This window comes from Psittacula echo (assembly GCF_963264785.1).
Source record: "Psittacula echo genome assembly, chromosome: 4".
NCBI lineage: Eukaryota > Metazoa > Chordata > Aves > Psittaciformes > Psittacidae > Psittacula > Psittacula echo.
In genome coordinates this window covers 22290929-22316465 of record NC_137738.1, presented here as the reverse complement: position 1 = coordinate 22316465, position 25537 = coordinate 22290929, and the positions used below count along the sequence as shown (strand labels likewise).

The 25537-nt window shown below is 44.5% G+C and overlaps 1 protein-coding gene across 1 annotated transcript in view; it reads left to right on the top strand.

The window, feature by feature from the left end:
- VIT (vitrin) overlaps positions 1 to 25537 on the top strand; it is a gene marked incomplete at both ends in the record, with an annotated part of 35149 nt that overhangs the window by 9335 nt on the left and 277 nt on the right. Inside the window, 13 exons of the mRNA XM_080615500.1 lie at positions 524 to 601; positions 3433 to 3513; positions 5395 to 5601; positions 6227 to 6277; positions 11165 to 11203; positions 11301 to 11357; positions 11965 to 12027; positions 14887 to 14934; positions 18708 to 18770; positions 21239 to 21386; positions 21574 to 21677; positions 22181 to 22407; positions 24454 to 24967. Coding sequence (XP_080471626.1) covers positions 524 to 601; positions 3433 to 3513; positions 5395 to 5601; positions 6227 to 6277; positions 11165 to 11203; positions 11301 to 11357; positions 11965 to 12027; positions 14887 to 14934; positions 18708 to 18770; positions 21239 to 21386; positions 21574 to 21677; positions 22181 to 22407; positions 24454 to 24967 — 1680 coding nt within the window. The remainder of the gene's footprint in view (positions 1 to 523; positions 602 to 3432; positions 3514 to 5394; positions 5602 to 6226; positions 6278 to 11164; positions 11204 to 11300; positions 11358 to 11964; positions 12028 to 14886; positions 14935 to 18707; positions 18771 to 21238; positions 21387 to 21573; positions 21678 to 22180; positions 22408 to 24453; positions 24968 to 25537) is intronic.

The following is a 25537-nucleotide window of genomic DNA, read 5'->3' as shown; positions in this document are numbered from 1 at the left end:
AGCCTTCCAGTATCTGAAGGGGGCCTACAAGGATGCTGGGGAGGGACTATTCATCAGGGACTGTAGTGACAGGACAAGGGGTAACAGGTTCAAACTTAAACAGGGGAAGTTTAGATTAGATATAAGGAAGAAATTCTTTACTGTGAGGGTGGTGAGGCACTGGAATGGGTTGCCCAGGGAGGTTGTGAATGCTCCATCCTTGGCGGTGTTCAAGGCCAGGTTGGATGAGGCCTTGGGTGGCCTGATTTAGTGTGAGGTGTCCCTGCCCATGGCAGGGGGGTTGGAACTAGATGATCTTAAGGTCCTTGCAACCCTAACTATTCTATGATTCTATGATTCTATGGTTTAGGCACTTGCATTTTTAGTGACATGGTTTCGAGATTCTGCCATCAGAAAGAAAAATGAGTTGAGCAGTAAAGAAGTGGAGCCTGATTCTGAGCATATATGTTAGATGAGAATTTTATTGCAAGAAAACTTAGAATATTTTGTGATGCTTTCTAATTGTTGGTTGTTTTTTTTTAAGAGGGCAAGCCAAGAAAAGGTGTGACATATCCATCAACTCTTGAATATTCCTCTTCAAAAAGCACAGCTGTTAAATCAGGCAAGTAATTGTGACTATCGTGCCCTTACATCCATTCACAACTATCTGTTGCAGCTTCTCAGTTGTGTAACGCAATGATATAACTGTTCAGAGTAAGAAGATCATGCATCCGTTAGCATCTCATCCAAATCCGTCATGGTATTTTTTTATGTTAAGCACATGGAAATTATCCCAGACAATTTCTATTTTTTGGTCACACTGTATTTCAGAGACTTCTGTTTCCAAGTATTTTTCCCCTTGCTTTAAATCTGTTAGTGAGTATGATGTTGTACTGATTACTTGAAAGCATCTGAGGTTATACGTGTTGACTTTCTCTGATGTTAATAATGTTATCTCTTGATATACAGTGCTGAGAGTATAATAATAAAAAATGATTATATAATACTAATGACACAGATGGCAATGCACAGCAGCTTTAGCTAAGGATGGTACAATAAGCAACTAGTCTGTATAACCATTTTAGTCAGCATCCTACACTGTAAGACTCAGTTTAAATAATTCAGTTGTTTTCAGAGGTCTTTGATCAAGTCTCACACCAGGTGGTAGCTGATATTCAAGAGCACATGAAGTGACTCCGTCACTGAAATGACAATTGTTTGTGCCCCCTGTAACAACTGTTTGAAGTTCAGACTATTCCCATGGGTGTGTGAATGAAAACAAAATTAATGTCTTGCATTGCTACACACTTCCCTAACACAGCTGTTTGGCTGATTGCTGAGCCTGAGCCTCCCTGAGCTTATCCAGTAAGCTGTGGTGTAACAAAACGTGCCTTATCTTCTCCATGAACTCACATGCCTGTCAGTGGGTGCATCCATTCAAGGCCACACAGAGGTTACTTAGAGTCCTTCTCCTGTACATTATTGTTTGGTCCTTGGAAGCAAAGTAGAGAGCTTTTTCCTCATCTTTAGGTTTTTATTTACACAAAGGCAAATCTGAAAGCTGTAGTTGTTCAGACTGACTATGCGTCACTCAAAGCCATGCCCTTAGTTAGCAATACCTTTGCCATCAGTAGGTACAAATTTGATTATATCTTGATTTTGTACACAGAAATCACTGATCCAAATATTATGCACCGCTAGAAGGGAGGCAATACCTTAGAAATCTTGGCTTTTTCTATGAAACATTTACTAAAACCACATCTCATCATTCCTAAATATACCCAAACAATTTAAGTATCAGCCCAAACATCTCAGACTAGACCAGGGACAATCACAGCCAGAGCTGAGGTCAGCAGGCTGAAAGCAATCATTTCTTCCACCAGTGCTAAACCCACACTATGTGAGAATCAGCACAGACACAGGGAGTATCATCAAGTCACAGCTCAGTCATTCAAAAAAAAAATATCAAGAACATGCTCCTCCAGCAAACCAAAGACTCAAGCAGCTTCCCTTCACTTTGTTCTTGAATCAGAGTGAATGAAAATGTTAGGATCCTAGCAACAGAGACTGTGCATTCAAGCAGAGAAAACCCAGAATGATCAAAGGCACAAATAATCACTGTTACATGAAATCTAGTGCTTGCCATTGCCTTGCTTTTCCCAGCCCTGTGCCATAGGTAGTAAAGAAATCTGATGGTCACAATCCCTCTTCCCAAGCCCTGCTTGTTCCTGTCAGCACTCCTTAGCCCTGACACCTAAGCCCAGTCATCTCAGCTGTTAGAAACAGCTTTTTCTTAAGGTAAAGATCTCTGGTGCTAGTGCCATTTTGTGATAGAGGATTTCCTACTTCTTTTACCATTTTAAAAAAGCTACCATTTTCTTCTGATCTAAATTACAGAGACCACATTGTTCACTTGGATACTCAAACCAATTATCAGTAGGACACAAAGGCAGTCCTTTGAGGATTACTCTCACTTGCTGCCAGATTAGCAAAAAGACCTCATCAGCTGTCAGAGATGCAGTTTAGGTCCTCATCCCAGGGGCACCAGAGATTCAGAGTGCCTGAGATTTCTTTAAATGCTACTAGTGGTTACAGTGCTTCCCAAATGCTGGGCACAGCAAGAAGAAACCTTCACAAAATTGTAACTATTCACAGCTGGTAGAAACAATAAAAAAATGCCGCTTTAAAAAATAACACAAATTTTTAGGAAACCATTATCTCTGGGCTAATTTCTTTAATAGGTCAAAGCTGCCACAATAACTACAGAAGAGAAAAAAAAAAAAAAAGATCAAAATCCTCCAGTACTCAGTCAGACATAAAAGCAGAGGCAGATTCTTTTGCAGGGTAGCAGTAAATGAACTGCAATAAATTTTCCAAGTACTTTGATGACTTTGGGTCTTAGAAGAAGAAAAAAGGACAAGAAATCTCCCTTTTCCTTCTGAGTCAGTCTGTGGCATTCGGGATTTGGCCGCATGATGATGTGACAGTGTCAAGCAAGAAAGAACTAGATTGGAACGTGAATTAGTGACTGAAATACTGCATGATAACTTGTGTTCCCCAAATGCCCTACATATACTGTGACCCTGATTCTGAGGACACGCTGCTACTCAGAAGAAAAATCAACAACATGATGCATTATTCCCATGAGTACTGGTTTATTACTGGTAAAAACCTGTATTTATTGCTCGCCTCAGAAATTCTATTGATATTGGCAGGAAGTTTTGGGCAATAAAAATGCCTAAATTAAGCACCAGAAATAGGGGTTGGCTACCCTCTAGAGGCACCCAGCCACCACTTTTTCTTTCTTTGTGAGAAAGCTGTGGTTGGACTGACTAACATACCTTGTGCCAGGTAACAGGATGCCTTCCATGGGGACTGATAATCTCTAAATACGAGAGCAAAAAGCATTTTCTGTCAGAGCTGCCTTTCCTAACATACTTCATTTTGTTTCAGAGCCTAAAAAGCCAGAGCAAGACCTTAAAGCTATGAAGAGTGCAGATACCACTAACACATCAGAAAAATCATCAGAACAAGGTATGTGTTGGGGATCTTGGTGCTTTTTTACAGTATCTGTCCCAGTTTAAACTGCCTTCAGATGCTTATGGGAAGCAGTTTGACGCTGGTAATACATACAGCTTTACCTCCCTCATTCAACCTCCTCTCTGCAGCCTCTTTCAGACCAAACCAGTGCCATTGTATGAGCACCTGCAGTGGTGCTTGGAAGGCATGTACCAATTCAGAGAAGAGAGGGCACTCTTGCAGTTTAATTTCTGCCTGTGCCTTGGGTGTTGTGAACTTCAGAAGCCTGCAATAAGGCTCTCAGCAATTTCCTATGCAGGCCACATGCTCTGTGAAGATGCTGTGATGGAGATGGGCACCCTGCCCACAGGAGCACTGGGAACAGCTAGCCCTGGAAAGCCCTTCTCTTGTGTTAAAGGCTCTACCAGACACCCAGCCAACAAGTACCAAAGCAACATCATTTCTGCAAACCCTTTGAAGATACTGTGAGGGAGATGGGCACCCTGCCCACAGAAGCACTGGGAACAGCTAACTCTGTTAAGCCCTTCTCTTGTGTTAAAGGTTCCACCAGAAACCCAGCCAAAAAGCACCAAAACATCTTTTCTCTGCTCTTACTGTGCTGCTTCCTTGGATTTTCTGCTAATGCTGTTAGCTCCTATCTTCTTTGCTCCTTGCAGCCTGGGGTATAAAGCCCTGTTGCTTGCTCCTTGCTTCAGCAGCACCAGATCGCAGGGAAGACTAACTGTGCCCTCTGTCTTCTTTCTTTTAGAGCAGCAGTGTGGAGCAGGGCATTGCTCAGCCCAACGAGAGTCATTCATACTGATTTTTTCAGCTGAGTTGTTTTGTTTTTCTTCTGAGGTCCCTTTCAGCATTATCCCATTAAAACTGTCTGAGATCTGAGTTCTTCACTGCCTAGCATTAGGTGGCAATTAATCCACCAGAGAATTTCATGACGATGCTTTGCAAAAGGAGAACATCCAGCAATAAAACACAAGCTTGTGGTGTGCAGCAGTTCAGGCAGCACACTATTGCCTTTCAGTGTACACAGTGTGTCAGGCCATCCCCACTGCTATGGGCGAGAGGGAGGAGAGGAATAAGACTGAGGTGAACAGATGGAGAAGATAATGGTGAAGGATCTTTTTTGAGATGATGACTTGAAAGAACTGTAAGCATTTTAACAGTTCATATAAGAACATTTAGGATGCAGATTTTGCAACTAGGATTGTCTCTGTTCTCACAACAGATGATACATTTTAAAAGTAGTAGCAACTGTGAGATGAGTCAAAGTTAGACAAAACTGGCATCTCCCAGGTGGTGTGCTTCCCCACTGTCCTCACCCACAGCCCTAACACTCCCTGCTCTGGATCTGACCCGCTCCCTGAATCACCCTTACCTAAAAATTGTGTTTCTGCCAAAAGCATTTCAGTTCTGTGGTGGGCAATGCATATTTTATTCTGGTCTATGAGTCAGAATGGCCATCTCTTATTGCCAGATGCCAGCAGATTTCTATTTATATGGACTAATATGGACTTTTAACTGCTTAATTATGCTGAGAAAAGATCATGGCAAAACAGAAACTGCAACTGGCTGGATGAACCATTTCATAGCTCTGAGACATCTGTCAGGTCGATTGGTGTTCCTGGCCAAAGAAAAAAGTGTAGGGAAATCACTAAGGCTGCAACAGGCTGTTGTCAGCACCCTCCGAAGAGTGTTGTAATACTGTGTCACACAGGCACTTGTGCTACATATCCACACAGCAACAAAGGCACTAATGGCTCTACAGGTGAGGATGCTAGTAGACATCTGAGAAGAACACCAGTGTCTGGGTTGCCTTAAATAGTGAGCATGGTTAATGATGCTTTCATGTATGTCACACATCCATCGATTTTCTTACAGGGGACACAGTCCACAAAGAATATCTAACATCTCCCGTGCCGACACCAGCTACACAAATGGCCACCACAACCCCAACACCAACAACCACTACAATGGATCCTTCTACCACAACGCCAAAGCCAACCACAACACTTGCAACAACCAGAACCACAACAGTTGCAGCTGCAGCGAAGACTAGACCGGGACTGCATAGGGTCAGAGATATAGGTCAGTAGCAGGCATGTTTGCATTGCTTTCCTCCTGGCCTACAGCTTCCCTAAAATTTAAAGGACAAGACATGCAGCTGAATATGCCACGATTTAGTGGATCATGAATTCAGTAATTCAATGTAGAAATATTAGGAGTGGATATAAAAAATATTTCCAGATGGGCTGGAGTTGTGCCTTTGAGATACACACAAAATTACTGTGTCTCACATACACACAAGCAAGTGTAGATTTGCTGAGATGAGAGTTCATCTGCAGTAAAATTATGGCTAGTCTTTACCTTTACATAAAATATATTAGCCTATAAGCTCTTCATCCTCAAATGCTGTCATAATTTTCAGGTATAGGGGTCAACAGAGAGTTCTTTGATTCACACATCTGGACTGAGAGTTCAACAAATAGGTCAACTCATTTTAGAATTAATTTTGTGGTAACTTTCAATAAATGAAAGTTTTAATATATTTTTGTAACAGCCTTTGGATTATAAAGATTAAAACACTGTGAAAGAATTCTCATGTGATTTTTGAACACCAGGTTTTCCTTAATATTTCCTTCTCCATTTATTCTTATTCATTAACATTGGGCTTTTTTTTAAATAGCTGAAAATTAAAATCTCTTATTTTTAGGTTCTAGCAGTGTTCACCCAGCATACTCATCTGTGGTAGCTGCAGCATCAAGTAAGTATGGTGAAGTAAGTATGCCACAAGACATGCAGTACAGCGTATTCTAAGGCAGCAATGAGTCAATAACCTTTCCAGCTTCAGCAAACTCAGTGACTGAATCCAAGTCTGGATTTAAACAGAAAAATAGATGCTTGGCCTAGATGCCTGGCCTGAATGTCAGAGATGCTGATTGCCTACAGCTCTGGGGAAGTCTTTCTAGTGAATATCTGCATTTCAGCCTTGACAAATGGTTTGCAACACTTGAGACAAGCCTTGTGCTGTTTGAATCATGTTTTCCTATTACTTCCTTCTTATGCTCTCAAAGGGAGACTTGATTGAGTTGTAAGATAAATCATGCAAAGTGCTGCATAGCCATCTAAATTTAGAGCTAAGGGCTCTGAAATGCCGACTTATGTTAAACCAGTGCTCTTTCAAAAACCTCAGGCTGTGGTTCTGAGCCTGGCATAAATGTGATGTTATTCCTGGCACACCACTTGTGTTATTGACAGCAGAGTTGTGGCTGCTCAGGGCTCTGCATCTCAATCCAGAAGCCCGCTCCCATTCCAACTCACAGCCTGCAATGCAAGTATTCCCCAAGCACAAATACAAGCTAGGTGAAAAATGGATTGAGAGCAGCCCTGAGGAGAAGGACTTGGGGGTATTGGTTAACAAGAAGCTCAACATGATCCAGCAGCATGTACTTGCAGCTCAGAAAGCCAAATGTATGCTGGGCTGCATCAAAAAGAATGTGACCAGCAGGTCAAGGAAGATGATGCTGCCCCTCTACTCTGCTCTCATTAGCCCCCAGCTTGAGTTCAGCTCTGGGGCCCCCAACGTAAGGACATGCATCTGCTGGAGCGAGTCCAGAGGAGAGCAACAAAGATGGTCAGAGGGCTGGCACACCTCTACCAGGAAGACAGGCTGAGAGAGCTGGGGTTGTTCAGCCTGGAGAAGAGAAGGCTGTGGGGAGATCTTATATTAGCCTTCTAGTACCTAAAGGGGCCTACAAGAAACGTGGAGAGGGACTTTTTACAAGGGCATGTAGGGATAGGACAAGGGTGAATCGCTTTAAACTGAAAGAGGGAGATTCAGATTAGCTATTAGTAAAAGATTCTTCACTATGAGGGTGGTGAGACACTGAACTTCTTGCCCAGAGAATCTGTGGCTGCCCCATCCCTGGCAGTGTTCAGGGCCAGGCTGGACAGAGCTTGGAGCAACCTGCTCTAGTGGGAGGTGTCCCTGCCCATGGCAGGGGAGTTGGATCATGATCTTTTATTGCCTTTTCCAACCCAGACCATTCTATAATTCCTTGACTCTATTTAGAGTTGTTTTCCCATAGTGTGTAATTGGTTGGCTGTGCGCTCAAGTAAAGGAGAATATTTTTAACTGTTTACAAGTTTCTGGGCATGGGGATATGATCACTTTTGAATGAAAAGGTAGCTGGACCACCATTAAGTTTAATACTCTGTCGCTGTTGCTGAGTGCCTTGAGCTCAGCTTTGCTTTCACATACATAACTGTGGATGTCTCTGCCGCCAAGTAATTCAGAGCCAAGCACATGGTAGAGCACAGAATAGGCCATTATTGTTTTTACTAGCAATTAGGAAACCCTGTTTGAGGTTCCCCAGTCAGAGATACATGTTGAGGGTAGAGTTCTGGCAACACTGAAATCAGTGGGAATAAGACCAAACCTTTGGTCAAAAAATTAAAACTAAAAAAAAAAATAAACACCCTCCCCCCCAAACCAACAAAAACCACAACCCCAAAGCACTCCCTTTTCCAAGTTTTGCAGCGCTCACTTCATTGCAATTTGGATCCATCTCTCTTCAAAATTTTAAGTTCTAAACAAAAATTACCACCCAAAAGATTAAGGTGGTCAGACTTACGGACATGTTACTGTGAGCTGGAGGAATGGTGGAGACCTACTTCTGATTTTCTGGTTTCACAGACTTCATTTCTAGGACCACATCCAGCATGCCTGCACTCATAATACAGCTTCTTGAATTCGCCTGATCCCTTCTTGATTCTAAAGGAGAAGAACTGCCTTAAAAAACAAACAAACAAACAAGCCAGAAATGACAATTAGAGTTTTGAAGTGATGACCAGACACAAAGCAGTTTATCAGCTTTCTCTACCTGAGAAGCCTTTGGGATTCACTGCTATTGTTCAGACCTGGGTTTCTGATGATGCCATTGGCCTCAACTGGAGTATGGCTTAACCGAGCAGAATCAAACGTTTTCGTGTCCATCTCATCTCACAGGGACACACAGGGCACTGGGTAGTTTGTCTGCAAAAGCCACTTCAAAAGTAAAAAACCTTGAAATAGAGCACAGTCAGAATAAGCACAGCTGTGACTGCTTTAAGCTCCTGCATTTCCATTTCCATCCACTGATACTGGCAAAAGTTCACAGTGGCAAAGGAAAAGCAAGACTTGCAGATTATAGCACTAGAGCAGGGCAAAACTCCTCCATCCTAGCTCTTGCTAGGGTTCTTTCCCCTCTATCTTCAGTTTATCAAAGATACAGAAACAGGAAAAATACCTGAGGCTCTGCTCCACCACAGGACCCCTGCTTAAAAGGCTTGATGTGGCAAAACTGCTAAAGGAAATACCACTGATGTGACTAGCATGACATTTGACAGCTTATTCCTATCTGCCCTGCTAGCAAGTGCATCACTTCACCAATGCATCATGCACTCCTGAGGGGGAAGCAGCAATGGAAGTGGGCTTTGAAAGTGAATGCAAACTCTCCTGCTCTGGGAGCAACTTTAAGTTCAGTCATGCTGTGGTATAATGACAGCTTCTGCCTCTTTCCAACAGCAGTTAACCAAGCAGACTCCCAAGGGTCACAGACTCACTTGCTCTCTCTCATCCCAGCTTTTCAAGCAATCCTTTCTCACACAGCTGCTTGGTCCCTAGCTGAGGACTGGGAACAAATCACTGCTGCTGTGAACGTTGCAATCAAAAGTCATGTCACACAGGCATGCTTTGTGCACAGAGTAGCTGCTTGCCTTCTCAAATGAGGTCCCATCATTTGCAAGGTCCACTCCAAATTGCATTTCTCTCCACTGTCCCTATGCTTTACTGCCTCCACTCTTCCATGCTTGCTACAGGACCAGCTCCCAACCAAGAGCTGCTTACTCCACTGCTCTCATTTCTGACCCAGTTCTATGGATTCACAGAGTGACTGCCCAACTCCAGTTTGTCACAAAATTCTAGTCCTGCCTCGATCTCCAGCTTGCACAGAGTTCTGCTTTAACGAATACACATTCACGTGCTGCAGGCTCAATGGCATCTCAGAGTTGAAGACCACAGAAGTGCAATCCCAACCTCTCCCCCTCTAAGACCACCATGTTTGCTCCAGCCAGCCAAAACATGACAGAAACCAGCTTACTGTGGGGAAGCAGAGCAAGTGGGAAAGGCAAGGCCCAGCACATAGGAACATAGGAACATAGAGAGAAATCCATGTTGCTAACATGGGTGTGGAGGGTAGGGTTAATTCATTTTAAAAGTGGCATAATATACTTCTGAAACAAAGCTGATCTCTCCCTTACCCTCCTGTACGTTGTTTCCACTGACCTTGTAGAGTGTTATATTCACACAAGGGCATGGTTGTGGCAAACAAGGCAAATTCTCAGGATCAGAGCTAATTTTCTTCCATCTCTTTGGTACATCCTGACCTCCTGTGTGGAAGGCATGTCACACACAGCCCCATACAACTCTGCTGGACAGACAGACTTGTCCCTCCACAGCCTGAAAACAGCCTGGGCTAGCTGCGGTCCATCTGGAGCCAGAGCTACAAGCTGATAGAGTTTAAAAGCATTGCCAGTTCTGGCAGATGAGCCTGTTACTTCCTCAAACAGGATCTCTTTGGCATCTGGAGTTTACAAGGTCTCTCAGGACAGCTCCTAGAAATCCCATCAAAAGGCTCTCAGCAGCCTGTGAAGGTTCAAGTTTGGGCCGAACACAGACTATTTGCTGTTACCTAATTTCGCAATATCAAGTTCCCAAGGAGCAGCAATTCCTGTTTTCTGAGACAACTGTTCAAAATGGTCCCATTTATGATATCTTACGGATAAAAATATCTCATGGGCCTCTATCCAGTGTTCACAGGAGCCAGCTAGAACATTCCTATTGACTTCACCAGGCTTTGGAATTAATCTTTCTGAAAAAACTAATGCATAAAGGCTTGTTAAGGGATAAGTTTGTTCACAAGCCTCTTAAGGATAATTAAGAAAAAGAGAGGCAAGATTAAAGACATGGTTTTCATCTGCAAATGCTTTGAGCCTTTAGTAGTTTTGAACAATGGGAATTTAATAACCCAATCACCTTTAAAAAAGCCTTTTGTGTAGACACTGGTGAAGACATTTCAGACACATGAATTCTCCCACATTATTTTTGTCATCGTCTCATTATTTACAGTCTGCCTGCTTGCTTGTATTTCTCATTCTCTGCAGAAAGGGTAGTATCTGTTCAGGGGAAAGGGAGTATTTTGGGTTTGGGGTGCTTTTCTAACCTCTCTCACACAACTGGTACAACTGGATGGTACTGAAAATAGAAATAAACATAGATAACCAGTATTAGTGAGAGAAGGAAAGTCATAAGGGAAAGCAAATCATAGAAGTAACTACAAACCTTTTAAATGCAGACCTGTACATGTAATAGTCATAACTGAAGGTGATGTTAAGTTGGCTAATCTACATGAGAGACAGAGCAAGGCAATCCTTCTTCAAGTGGGCTCAAAATACATAGTTAACATCTAAGAAAGTAGATTATTAAAACTGTCTTTATATGAACCATTAACTCTGACAGCTATAAAATAAGACTGAGTGAAAAAGCTGGGTAGCAGTAGCACTGAATCAAACATGGCCTAAATCACACTTTTCCATTTTGATGTCTACTTAGGACAGGTTCAGGCTGCACAAGGAAGAGGACAGAACACAGGTATGTCTTAAATTAATAATGACTAGCAGACTTGTATTGTGAGAATATTAAATTTGTGTTTAAGTTACATGTACTAACCAATGTAATATTTTCAAAGCATTCAGGGGCACGTCCATCTCTGCAAGTAACAGGAATATTTTAAGACCCAGTACAGGTAAAGACATTACAATCCCTCCTCTGATTCCTCCCTGTAGCTAGTCCCACCATTCACATCTACTGAGTCATGTAGTAATGCACTGGTTTTCAGTTTTAACCATGTTCATAGCAGGACATAGTTAGAACAGATATCACACTGGTTATTGTGTGACAATAGTGGAATTTTTAAGAAAAAAAATGAAACAAGAATTATTAAACTTGGAATTGTTCTCAAATTAATATTCTAAACACATTTATAAATGTCTTTTCTATAACATCAGCTGTTGCAAAATTAGAGGGATATTTTGTGTAAGTCTGGAGAATGAAGGACTGACCCCGAGAGGAGACACATGTTTTCAGTTTCCTGGCTCTGAGCACGAGCTGCATCTCAGTATCCACCACCCCTTTTTCCAGTGCACCGGTGAATAGCTGCACTGTGCAGCACATACTAACATTAAACTCTTTTGCATTTGCCAAACTCTTTCAGCTTTCAAATTCTTTCTTTTCTATTTGGTTCGAAATCATGTGCAGAAAGACAGTTCAGGGCCACAGCATGCCTTGTGATCATGCTTCTCTGTCCTCGCATGCTGGCATCTGACCTCTTGCCTCTTTGTTGGATCACACAGGTATTCAGCGCCAAGAGCCTGTTGCTGCTTTCCGGAGGGCTGACGGCTCCCCATCCCACTTGGGTGAGCAAGATTGCTAGCAGCAGATTTTCTGCTCTCTTTTGTAGTTTTAGCTTCCCCAAATTAGCCCTCAGGCAGTACTGCAGAGCGGTTCTGTGTGTCCCGTGCTAGCTGCCACCTAGCAGCTTCCTGAATGTGAAAGGCAAACAACAGCTCAGTCACTGGCAGGCTGTCGTTTCAGGTCATGGGAATCAAAATCTACTACAGTGTTCACAGTTTTCCTTATTTGTTAGTCAAAACAAGAAACAAAAAACCAGCTCTGTGCAGCCTATGAGGTCTGCGATTTTTGCTAAATCTTCTCTTCCTGTTGTTGTCAGGAGCCTCCAGGCTCATTGGAACAGTAGAGATTGCCTTTAGTGCCGATGGTAGAAACATCACCTGTACTTCCCTTCCTCACTGGCTGTGCAATTCACCATCCTTCATCAGCAAGCAGCCGCATCAACAGGTGCTCTGCAAGGCCACTGACAGCTTCCCAGGGCTATTGAGTGCTCAGCGCGCTTAGAAACGCTAAATCTCCCTTGACGGAACAGCAAAGTTTCTCAGAGACAGATTTTGAACCAGGAGCATCCAGTGTGGAGTTGAGGGATGGGATCTGAGGTGGCAGCAAGACAGGCAGGGCTGCCCCTCACCAACAAGGGTCACAGACGCAGAAAGCCCCAACAAGAAGAGCAGCGAGTCTGGTGGTGGCACCCAGGGCCAGCCAGCAGCCCAGGCAAGTCGCCAGCGATGAGACAGGTTTGACCAACTGAGGCAGGACACCAGCAAGAAAAGGTCAGGATCAGAATAGCAAGGTACAAAACTAGGCACAGGTACAAGGAGCAAAGGTGAGGGTGTGTTCACTTCCATGGGGTCCCAAAGCAGAGCAGGGGGAGGGTCCCATGAATGCTTCCCACAGCTCTTTCTCACACACAGCTCTTCTCACAGCTCCACCATGGTGCCCAAGCCTGAGCCAAGGCAACAGAGCTGACCTCCAGCATGGGCTACCAAACTCCCTGGGGAGGGCAGGGGATACGGCACATGAGGATGCCCCTGGGGCCCTGAGAGCTCTGGTGAGGGCTGGAAACAAAGAAGGGGCATTGCAGCAGCAGAGAGCAAAGTGGTTGTTGATACTGAGGTTAGAGGACATTATTATGCAGTAGGGCTTTCTGGATAATACTGGCCAAGTAAGTTTTCCCAGCGATCTCCCCATCAAAAGACAGTTTGTAGTTTACCTAGCTGCAGCATATTTAAAATGGATACACTTCTTCCTAAGATTTACTGTGTTTGCTCACTTTTCTACTTTTCTTCCTTGTTTCAGCCACCTTCTTTTCCTTCTGGTTTCCCTCCATGTTTATCTTTCTCATGTTTTTTGGCCATACTGATGTCACAGCCACTTCTTTTTTTCCAATCTCACTTTTTTCTGTGCTCTCCCAATTCACTTTGCCCTGAAAAATCCAGCACCCACCTTTGGAGGGGAGACGGGGGGCAATATTTTCCTGAACTGAACAGCAGAGCAAATACATTGCCTGTAATCATGCCAGTCATGACAATGCTGTTATTATGTGACACCATATATAGGGTGGGAATACCCTGGAATGTCAGACCTGCCTTCCTGGCAGGCTGAAATGAGAAGAGCCCTAACACCTGGATTGAAGAATGTGCCGGCTACTCCTTAGGCTAGCTGCATCTTTGCCAGAGAAACAGGGGAACATAGTGCTGAGTCTTGTTTAAATCAAAATCTGAGTTTGATCCCACCTAATTGCTTAAGGCACCTTAAAGTCTCCCCAAAAGAGATTACAAAGCACAAATTTCCCATCATGAATGATTCTTTTTCCTTCATCACAGAACAAGAAGGAAAATACCCACAAACACATACTTGCCATATTCCCAATGAATCCTTATCTTTTTTTCAGCCGAGGTTTTGGCAGCTCAGATGTGCTGCTTCCAAGCAGTCAATTTTTAACGATCAAAGGGAAACTCCTGAGCGAGTCCTTGCTTTCTTGGAAAGGAGAATTGTGTTTCTTGATCCTACCAAGCACACATGCTGCTCTGCAAACAGCAGCAATCAGTTCTGCGGGTTTGGCGGGGCTGTCGAGGAACTTCCTCTCATCAGCTCAGGTTAGCAAAAGGGTGTGCTGGGAAAACACCTTCCTCACCACATCAGTTGCCTGTGCAGCTTCTCACAGCACGCTCTTCAGAAGGTCCCAACTCTTCCAAGCTCTTGACAATGCACATTAACTCTCTTGAAATCCCATAGTCACTTAGCCCAGAATGTTTTGCAAGACAATTACACTGAAGAGTTACTGTGGCAGTGTCTATTTTTTAAGACTGCAACAGCTTTATCTGGCTGTAACCCAGAGCAAAACATCACTTCTTAGGAAAACTCTTCAGCAGGCTCAAAACAAACACACTTTGGGGGTTATTCATGAAAGCAGCAATTCTGATGAAGTTTTCCATGTCTGATGAGCTGCAAGGAAAATATAGACAACCTCTTTGTGTTTGGATGGGATGAGGGGATAGAGGAATCTGTAGATGAGAGGTTCTTGCAGATTTTCAGTGGAAAACAATCCAAGCCAAGCAAAAGTATACTCAAGTCAGTATATTTGCCTCAGTATCAATGCAATTTAAAGGAACAAGACCAAATCAGATCTAAAGACATATATTTAAAATCATAAAAAACGATTAGTGCTCTGGAGGCAGTGATAAGAGGTTCCTAAATATGGCTTGAAATGTGTGCATAAAGGTTTCCAGGTTTCCTTAGCTCCTGGTTGTTAATGATATTCACTGTAAGAAATGACTTTTCTAAATTGAGTCAGAACTTTGTAGTCTCTAGTAATTCCATTATTTTAAGTAATATTGTTTCTTCTCTTTCATGTGTGAAAGCAATGGAAACAGACTTGTGGAAACCTGGATTGAGCCTTTTTGACACAGGTAAATATTTAAAACATCCAGTAACTAGCCTGGGAATAACTGGTTTCCATCGCACATGGGAAAAGTTTAATCTATCCATCAGACCCATGACACTGCTGATAATAATCTCATTTTAAGGAGTAATTACAGTATTCAAAATTATGATCAAAGTATGTCATTTACATCTTAGTAGCTAAAATTATTTTGTTCTTGCATCAGTCTCGAATTCCTGCCTAAAGCAGGAGCAGAACAGATGAGCTCTGGAAAGAGTTGGCAGCTACACTGCAGCAAAATGGTTCTAGCTACTGAAATCCATTTGTAAATAATAAGGTATTTTGGGAATGCCACGGCTGAGATCACAGTCCAGAGCTGCAATCAGTGAAGATGATAACAGATTTTTCTGATGTCAATGTACTTAGGAAAGATTTTCAGATAAGAACAGGAGGATTTAAGACGAGCTCAAAGAATAATAAGCATCATTGAAATTTTCTGACATTTTAGACTTAAAATTGACAATATGGAGATGACATCATTTTTAGAATTACTGATAAATGAGGGGGGGGAAAACCCCTACATTTGTAGCAGGCTCAAATAGCAACAAGACCATGACTTGCACAACCGTTAATCGGGAGCAATTACCAACTGCAGATTCTATGTGTTCAATATAGAACACATAGATGCCTTTGCCTGGAAAATTTCAAAGCAGACTGCATGAACTACAGGCCAGGTCATGACAGGATACTCTCTCTTATGAGGGGCTGGACCATCCAATGTAAGATGTCTTTTCCATCACCAGTTTTATTACTGAAGAGGGCTTTGCTGGTGGTCCTTACAAAGACCATTCCCTTGAACACCCTGCTTACTTCAAAGCTGAGGCATGACTAATCCTTGTAGTGGCTGTGATGAGCAGCATAGCCCATATGCATTAGCTTGCAAACACAGTGTCGGCAGCAGTGGCTGTTGAGTCAAAATTTGCATCGTCCCAGATAGGAACAGAGATCTCTTCTACAGCCTGAGCCAAAGGGAAGAAGCTTTTCTGCCCTCTGTAGCTTAAGCCAGCAGTGTGCTTATTTAGAAAAAGCTACAGCACTAGGCCCAGGAGTGGAGAGGGGTATTTTAAGGCAGAAAATGACAGATTGCATTAAATGCAATGAGAGGTTGTGCATGGGGGAAGGGATGTTGTATTAATAGTTTCTCAACAACTAAACTGCCTGCATAGACTACTGTGATAAAGTCTGATGAATTCAGATTGTCACTTCAAAGGAATGCTTTCTGGCATGGATGTAGTCACTGTTGCCTTACTTAAATGAATGGGAAGTTTAATCAGCATGGGCAGCTGTGACAATCAGTGAAGGGAACTTTAATTAGCATGGAGTAGACTGCCCATGCAGTGAGTTGAAATTCCCATGGCAATAACAACATTAAATTGGACTGGCAGGACAGGGAGGCCCACAGAGACTGACCACCTCCCCAATTAGTTGAGGAAGATTATTTGGTGGGTGACCTTATTGTTACACTAAGCACAAATCAGGCAGCTGACCCACAACCTTCAAGAACTGGTAATTGCACTGGCAAATAACAATGAAAAGTGCTGCATTGCCTACACTTGGGGTTTCCATTGTGGCAAAGCTAATGTCAGCTGTAGGCCTGGGTAAGGAATATGGATTTGATAGGATGCAGAGGAATGCATGAGGTATATATCTATGAATTAGTTTCCTTATACAATTTAGTTGCTAAAATGAATAGCACATGTTAATATCTAATTTCACCGCAGTGTTAAATCCACCTACTTTCTGTTCTGCAAGTAAGGCAAGCAGGGGGGAACTGCGCATATGGAACACCAAACCAGCATATGTGAGGTGTGTGGTGCACAGGCTGCAGGATAAAGCATGGCTTTGGTCTATTACTGAGAAACTGTTATGTGCACATGTAATTAAAGCCTATACTTGAACAGTCAGGAGGGCAACCTGCGGGCCGTTTCAGGCTGTAAAAAAAAAAAACCACAACCATTCTCATCTGTATGGCAGACCAAGGGAGACTACGTACAAGTCTAGCTCATTGCTTCCTTTCTCTCTCTCATGTCACCCATAACTTCTGCACTAGATAAACCCTTCAGAAGGCAGCACTGCCAGCAGAAAGAGCCAGCTTGCCACCAGACACCCTCTGCCCATGCACCAGGGGGTGAGCCTCATCAGGGAGCTGGTCAAGCCTATCATTTTCTTCTTCTCAGTTTAATTTGGCCTTTTGCCCTTCCCCTTGAATTCCACCAACACCAGGCAGGCAGAAGGGCAAGATGGCAGGACAGGAGCAGGAGGGATGCCACCCTGTGAAAGGAGGGCTCAGCCTTGGGTAGTGGGGCTAGTCTGCACCACCTGAAAGCATTCATAGGACTGCGCCTACAGGCATTCATACACAGGCAAAGTAAGGGCAAAGAGGGAGCACTGGCAAATCATACAGTCACACTATTGCTCTCCCCGGTTTGGGAACTGTGGCTGCTGGTGAAAGAGCCAGAAGGGTTGGCAGATGTAAGTGCACAGTCCAACCTCAGGCTGCAAGAAACACTTGGCCCTGTGGCCACTTCCTTCAAAGTATTCTTTCCATCATATTTAGGTGATCTCTGCTGATGTCCCTTTGCCGCTTGCTCACTTTACATACACCAATGCCCTCATGGCTGGCTGCTGTGGAGAGATAAACTATTTCTATATTAATCTCACATTTTTTAAAGTTACCTTTTTACTGTCTCTCTGAAATCCACAGTCTTTCCTTGGTGTATTTGGTGATGAAGCTTTAAGGAAGTTTTCCATCTTTGTTTCATAAAAATGAATAAGCAATTTACAAAAACAGTAACCCATTCTGCCGTTCTTTTGACCATCATTTCCTTAGTGAGCATGCAGTCTGGGGCTTGTCTGATCATTGCCGTCTCTTCTGAGGATTATCCCTGCTAAACTCCCTTAATCTTGTCATGCTGTAGTGAAAAGAAACAGCTCATTGCCATTGCTCAGGAGGGAGATGCTGTACTGTAGGAGACTTTCACCAGACATTCAAGCCATGAGTGAAGTTCAGCCACCAGCCTGATGATGCCCTGTGAGTCAGTGCATCTCACAAGGACATAAACTCCTGTTCCCAAGGCTGCTACCATCTAAATATCTTAGCTGGGGTCCCAGCTGCAACCCACTAGTGACCCATGAGACTGTTTCCCACAACTTGACTGTAGCTGTCTGTCACCATTTTCCCTGTTTCTTTTGTGCTTTCCAAAGTAGCCCAGTCCTCCACGAGTACCTGAGGAGCTGTGGCTTGCATTGCTTTCCCGGCTGTAACAGGGTGGGGTGAGTCGCTGCCAGTACCTTCCCCTCCAGACAGAAAAGCAACATGTTAAATCTGTCACTCATCTGCTTCGGGTGTTGTGCAGCTCATTGTAAAGCACAGGGGCAAAGTGCTAAATGCCACCACCCCACAGCATGGCCACCAGCCTCTGCACCTGATTGTACTTGTGCATGCTGCTTTCAAGCCCTTGTATTGAGGGTATTGAGGGCACTGACTCACAAAGGGAAGTTGAAGTTGGTGCTTGGAGAGATTTTGGTGGCACTTCTAGAAGTGCCTGTGCTCTTGTTTTATCCTAGAGGAGATGTAGGTGGAAAAAGGTAAGCACTATGGATGTGCTCTCCATCCTTGCTTCCTTCCCACATCAATCCTCAGGCCAGGGGGACTCTGCAGCTAACCCATTGCTTGCTTCCTTCCAGAGCAAGGGCAGTCACCAAGCATATATTGATGGAGCCTTTCTTTCCTCTCTCTAGGCTTCAGTTCAAAGGAAGAATTGAATCCGAAGCCACTGGAGTCCATCTCCCAGGGGAATCCAAGTATGTACTTCAGAATTAATTTCATAATTAAGCAATACCATTTTATTAATTACACATTGCTAGAATGCATTTAAATTAAAATGGCAAAAGGTTTTCAAGCAAGCCTAAGAAACTTGAGGAACGCATTTTTTCCTTGCAGAGGAACAGTGAGCGCTCTACACCGACCCCTCTCATACACATAGTTGGGTTTTGCTTCTATAGGAAAGAAAATAATAGCCAAGATTTAGCTTACCTGCACAGGGAGATGGTGGCTGCTCACCGCTACCTCTTCTGGGCAGTATCAGCTCCACCTTCCTTGGGCACAGAGCTTCTTTCAGGGACTTTGATGGTAGAGGACAACAAACCCATGTGTTGCGGCCAGTGTTAGATCTGCAATTTGTCCATTAACTCATCTTTAGAGTGGAAGGAGAAAGAGGGAGCAAGCTCTGAGTGAAGACGTGGGGTTGTCTGCCACCTCCTCATGGGAAACCGCCCTGAGAGGGGGCTTCACCCTCCCACCAGTGCCTGGGTCCTCTCTTGCCCATCTTCCAGTGGCTGAACGCCATCTCCTGCAGAACTGTCATTTCAAGGACTCTTTACATTAACTACTACTAACCGCTGAACCAAATGTCTATATATTCCCAGGCACTTCTAATAGTAGCATTTTTTTCCTTATAAAAAAAGTCAAATACACATAAAACTGATACAGAAATATGGGAAAGAAGAAGAAAAGGGGAAGGATCTGCCCTGCAGACCCAATTGCACTGCAGGAAAGCAGAACTCCATGTAGCAGAGACACAGGCAAGCACAGCTGTTTCCAGCAGTCAAACTAAGATAAGTCACACCAAAACCGAAACACTCATCCCGTTCTAGGACCATAAAAGCTGTAATTCAGATATTGCCTCCCTGCAAATCAGAAAGCTCTCAGCTCCCTACAGAGCACCTTTAGCCGGTGCTCTTGCAGAGTCCTGCTAATGTTCCAGCATCAAAATATTCCTGTTGTCTGACTCCTCCCCAGAAATTAAGTCTATATGTAAGTGTATGTAAATCTTTGCATGCCTGGACCCTGCTGGCTAACAAACCCCCCACTTTCCACATATAGAGCATGGTGTAGCTCCCGCGGAAGGACAGGAAATTGAAGAAAGCTTGGCTGTTAATTAAGGCATTATTTGTTTTGGGTTCCCGGCCTTGCGTCACGATCTGCTGCGAACAAACGCTGTTCTCAGTCACGCTTCTATAACTCAGCATTATTAAACCTAGAAAAACAGACAGCTACAGGAGAAGAAATTGAAGGTAATGAGATGGGAGGCAGTTGCATAACCCAGTAAGAACAATCAGCACTTTGTGGCATTTGGGCTACCTAATGATTAAAATACACTATTTTGGACAGTCTGATTTCTATCACCAGACAAAAATCAAGAGATGGGGATGACCCGGACACCGGAGGGAGAAAATGTTAATTAGCGCTCTGGTTAAGCCAAATTTTGCTCCTGCTCCTGGTTGCAGTCTAACCAGTGAATGTTTTACCATTAACTTGCAGATACGTAAAAGTAGGCTGGCAGTGATGAAGACAGCTTTCACAGAAGCACAAAGATGAGGTTTATCTATGTCATTAGAGGGAAGAAGTTGTCTGGGTGCAGGCATAGCTTTTCTAGAATATTGTTTTCAGCCCAGAGAGGCAACACAAAACTGCTGCTGCTGCACGCACAGGTACAAGCCCAGGGCTACATGCAAAGAGTCCCCACTCAGTCTGAACACAGCAAGTGAATCATCCCCCCCATTAGCTCCAGCCCAGAATGAAGTTGTTGAATGATTTTCATGCAGAAGTGCAGAGTTGCCAGGATTGTTGTCAGCAGTTCCTTGAAGAGACCCCACAATGTCCTTTGCCCTGAGGCATCCAAGGCATCACGCATTTTAGGAACTGAGTGGGTCTTCACTCCCTTCTGAGCAGCATTAACACAGCATGTAAGGAACTTACTGCTCCTGTTACATCTAGTATACCAATCAAGTCCACAAAAGCATAACCAAGGAAATCCCTGTAGTCTGCAGGTGTCCAGACCACAAAATCCAAGTGTCACACCTGGCTTTACAAACTCTCGCCACTTCTGGGCTGTGAATAAAGGGGGCCGAGCCCAAGCCATGGCTTTGAGGGAACAGGATATGAGCCAGCTTGCTCCTGCATGGCTGACCTTTCCTCCCTAGCCTCCAAACACGGTGCTCCCAAAGCTCATCCTTGGGAATAGCTTCTTGCCCTTTTGTCACACAGACACGCTTGGATGTTGTATGGGAGAAAATCATGCCAAGGACTTCACTTACCAAAGAGCAGGGCAGACTTGAGCCCCCAGCTGTGACTTGTCCTTGTCAAAGGCCTTTTAGTAGAGCTTGCACAGCAGTACAAGTCACTGGATGCAGGCTTTTTAAGCCTTTGCTCCTCACAAGAAGCACAGCTAACAGAAAGGACTAAAAGTATTCTCTGTGTTTCTCCTCAGATTGCAAGGTTGACTTGTCCTTCTTGATGGATGGGAGCTGGAGCATTGGTAAACGCCGCTTTCAGCTCCAGAAGCGGTTCCTTGGTAATGTAGCTCAAGCCCTTGGCATCGGCAGTGCTGGTCCTCTGATGGGCATTGTTCAGTACGGGTAAGAGCTTCCCCCTTTGCCACATGGCACAACCACACACTGGCAGCTGTAGCTCTGCAGCTGACACATGCGAAAGGTCTCACTCCAGCTCAAACTCAGGAGCCAGGTAGCACAGACAGGTCCTACAGCTTTTGCATTGTTACATGTGAACCAGAAAACTGACAGTTGCTTTCATTTCTTCTTTCAGCGATGACCCTTCCACAGAGTTTAACTTAAAAACTCATACCAACTCCAAGGACCTAAGAAACGCCATTGAGAAAATCCCACAGAGAGGTGGACTTTCCAACGCTGGTAGGTGATGGGGCTGCTTGCACATCCTCAGCTCAGGGAGGGCTCCAGAGCCTGAGCTGTAGAGAGCCCACACCTCACTGGGTGTGGAGGCTGTGACTGAACAGTGCTCAGCCCTCGGGCAGCGCTGGAGAGCAAGTACCACTCTCTCCATGACCTTCCTGTGCTTGTCCAGGGCACTGTGAGTACATCACAAGTGGACAGGATTCACCTTTCTCCTCAAGAGCAGGACATGTCAGGGATCCTTGCTAACCCAGCTTGTCACTCTAGCCCCTGTGGGACACAGGGAAGGGATGGATGGGCTTCAGCATAGGACAGCACAGGAGGCATTTGGCACTGACACCAGCAACCTTCCCTCCTGCTTGCACAGCCACTGAAACCACTTTCCCCAGCTGCTGGCAGGGCTCCAGAACTTGAATCAGCTCTCTGCCCACCATTTCCTGAGGTATTATCAGGCAGAGTGCTTCCAGATCTGTAACTCATCCTCATCTCCTCTTTTATTCCAGGGAAGGCACTTTCATTTGTTAACAAAAACTTCTTTTTGGATGCTAATGGAAACCGAGGTGGAGCACCAAATGTGGTTGTAGTGGTGGTGGATGGGTGGCCAACGGACCAAGTGGAGGAGGCCTCCAGGCTAGCCAGAGAATCAGGGATCAACATTTTCTTTGTCACTGTTGAAGCAGCTACTGAAATTGAGAAGCAGAACGTTATCGAACCAAGCTTTGTGGACAAGGTACTTACTGGGCTGGGCTCTGGAAAGAAGTTTGGCTCTGACTGCATTTTCCAAGCTGTTTCCTTCAGGGCATCTCCCTTTCCTTCTTACCACTTATGGTTATTTCTTGTCCTGCTTATGCTGCATTGAGGGCTGTAGTATGAAGAGCCAAACAGCAGTACTGGGATGTCAGAACTGGGATGAAGTCAGTGAAGTTCTGGTTTGAGGTGCATCATGGACCAAATGGCTTTTTCGTGACTAAACATTGGCACAAACCTGCAGCCATACTGAGGTGAGAGTTTTTCCAAATACACAGTGCCATGACAAAGCACGGTTGCAGCCTGAGCTTTCCACAAGCCGCCTGCTGTGCATCTCTCACCCGGCAAAGGCTGAGGAGCCCTGTCAACCTAATGCCAGTGTTGCATTTACAAACATCCCATACGTGCAAACGTTGGGACGCTCCCAACACAGGCACACCCCAGTTGTTCGGCTGTGCTGGATAACTCAAACATTTTGTTTCCACTGTTGATCTGATGCAGGTTATTTTTCAGTTACCTGTTTCTGCTGCAGTGTACTTCATGGTAGCACTTGGAGAAAAGAGTAAATCCCTGCCATGTGCAGCAAAAAAAAAGAGAACACAAGCCTTGTACGATTTATATTTGGCACCAGTGGTTGCTGTCTGCTCGACAGTGCTTCAGGGCAAGCTGGCACCCGGTTATAGCAGGAGGTATCTACCAAGTGCCAGACAAGGCTGGGCTCAGGAAGCAGGGTCGAGTTATCTGGTATTTTCAGAAAACAGATGCCCATCTGAGCTGTGTTGCTGTGCCATGAAATAAATCTTCCATGAGTTCCAGAGCTGCTCCAGTGAGCCGTGCTGTCTCTGGGCAGCATTTAATTGGATTGTAGTCTTATTTGCATTTAATGTATTTAAAAGAGCAAAGCCACAGTGAGTATCTGCAAACCTGCCAAAGACGCAGCAGAAGTGGGATTAGGGTGGGCTCAGAACAGGAAGGTGAAGAGGGAATGGTGACCTGATATTGCTGTTATCGTAACACTAAAACAACAGCGACACAGTAAAAACAAGAGGAGGACATAGTGAGGAGCCCAGATTGGTGAGAATCTTAACTCCCTTGGATCTGTTAGGCAACATGTACGTCAAGACCAGGCACCAAGAAAACAGTGCCCCTGTCTTGAAACACTCACACAGAGAGAAAGTTGATAGATAAAGCCTACCTTAACAAAATACTCTTACCCAGAGACACAAGCATTAGCATTTCAAAGGTGCTAAAGCTAAGGATAATGTGATCCAGCTTGTCTCCCACTACCCCACAGTGGACTTCTCCCACTCCCTCTTGTGTCACCCCTAATTCCTACCCCTGCTCCCCTAATTCCCACCCCTGCTCCCCTAATTCCCACTAACCCTACAGAAGACTCCTGCAGATCTGCTCCCTACAAATACTGAGTTGTAAAAATTAAAGACTTGTTTTACTACGTAGCAGTGCCAGCATAATCTTTATGGGCTTTTTGCATTTTTACCAAAATTGCCTGTTTTTTTTCTGTTAAGAAGAGTATGGACCCAAGAGTAACCTAACTTCAGTCCCAGGTTTCAGTTCAAGGTGGTAGGCCTTGTCAGCAGGCAGCGTTTTCCTTGTTGCCCTGAAAAACAGGAGCTGAAGTTGCCCACTGACAAACATACAGGTTCCCAAAATGCCCGCAGGAGCCACACTAGGCAGATCTGTGATCTGGATGCCTTTTCTGTGAATAATATAACTCCTGTAAAAAATCCTGACAGGTGGCAAACTCTCTTACTACATTTCTTTTGCTACTAGAATATGAGCTCCATCCCACAGCTTTAAAAAAAGGCAGGAAAAACTGCCCCCTTACACAAGTACGTTTGATGTTACATTGACATAATTTCCCAGGGAAGCAGATGGTGACTGGAGGAGAGGCCATTTCAGACTCCAGCATTCCTCTTTCCAGGAGCCTGTATTTACAGTTTAGCTGCATACCCCAGCTGAAACAGGCAAACCGAACTTCCACGGCATTCATCTTTGTGTTGCCTTGCAGGCAGTGTGCAGGACAAATGGTTTCTACTCCATCAACGTGCCCAGCTGGTTCAGCCTACACAAGGTGGTCCAGCCCCTGGTGAAGCGGGTCTGTGACACCGACCGGCTGGCCTGCAGCAAGACGTGCCTCAATTCGGCTGACATTGGTTTTGTAATCGACGGCTCCAGCAGCGTCGGCACCGGCAACTTTCGCACAGTGCTGCAGTTTGTAGCCAACATCAGCAAGGAGTTTGAGATTTCGGACACCGACACCCGCATCGGGGCTGTTCAGTACACCTATGAGCAAAGGCTTGAGTTCAGCTTCGACAAGTACAGCACAAAGCAGGACGTGTTGAGTGCTATTAAAAGGATCAGTTACTGGAGTGGTGGGACCAGCACAGGAGCAGCCATCAGCTATGCCACAGAGCAGCTGTTCAGCAAATCCAAACCCAACAAACGGAAGATCATGATTCTCATCACAGATGGCAGGTCTTACGATGATGTCAGCGTGCCGGCCATGGCAGCTCACCAAAATGGTAAGCTATTCTCTGCTACCTGCTCTCCCCAGGTGCCTCAGCATTTATCCAGGCCAGAGAAATGCAGTTTGATACAATTTGAAGACACAGGATGAAACTTTGTGAAGGAAAAGTAGCATCTTACCCTGGGGCCATTGAGCTCTAGTAAGACCAGCATCTGTTTAACAACTTAATGAGAAACTTCAGGAGAAACAAAAAGCAACAAACAACCAAACAAAACCAACCCAGCAACAAACCCAACACAAATAAGTCTAGCAAAAACCAGCTATGTCTAGTAGATGTCAAGGGATTTCTACTGTCTTAGTTAGACAAGAAGCCTCCTTTAGCTTTCCAGTCAGGACAGTCACACATCTTCCAACACAACTGTAAGGTATTTGCATCAGAACAAGAACCTTTTGCTCAGGAGCCTGTTGTTCAGACCCAGAGCAGAAGCTTGACTGCTGCTTAAACCTTTCTGCTCTTGCAAAACGTAATCCCAAAGTACAAACTAGACCCCTCCTCCAATTGAAAATATTTGCATGGAGACAGTGAGCACCGAACTCACTGCCCACATTTTTGTGGCAAGGCAGC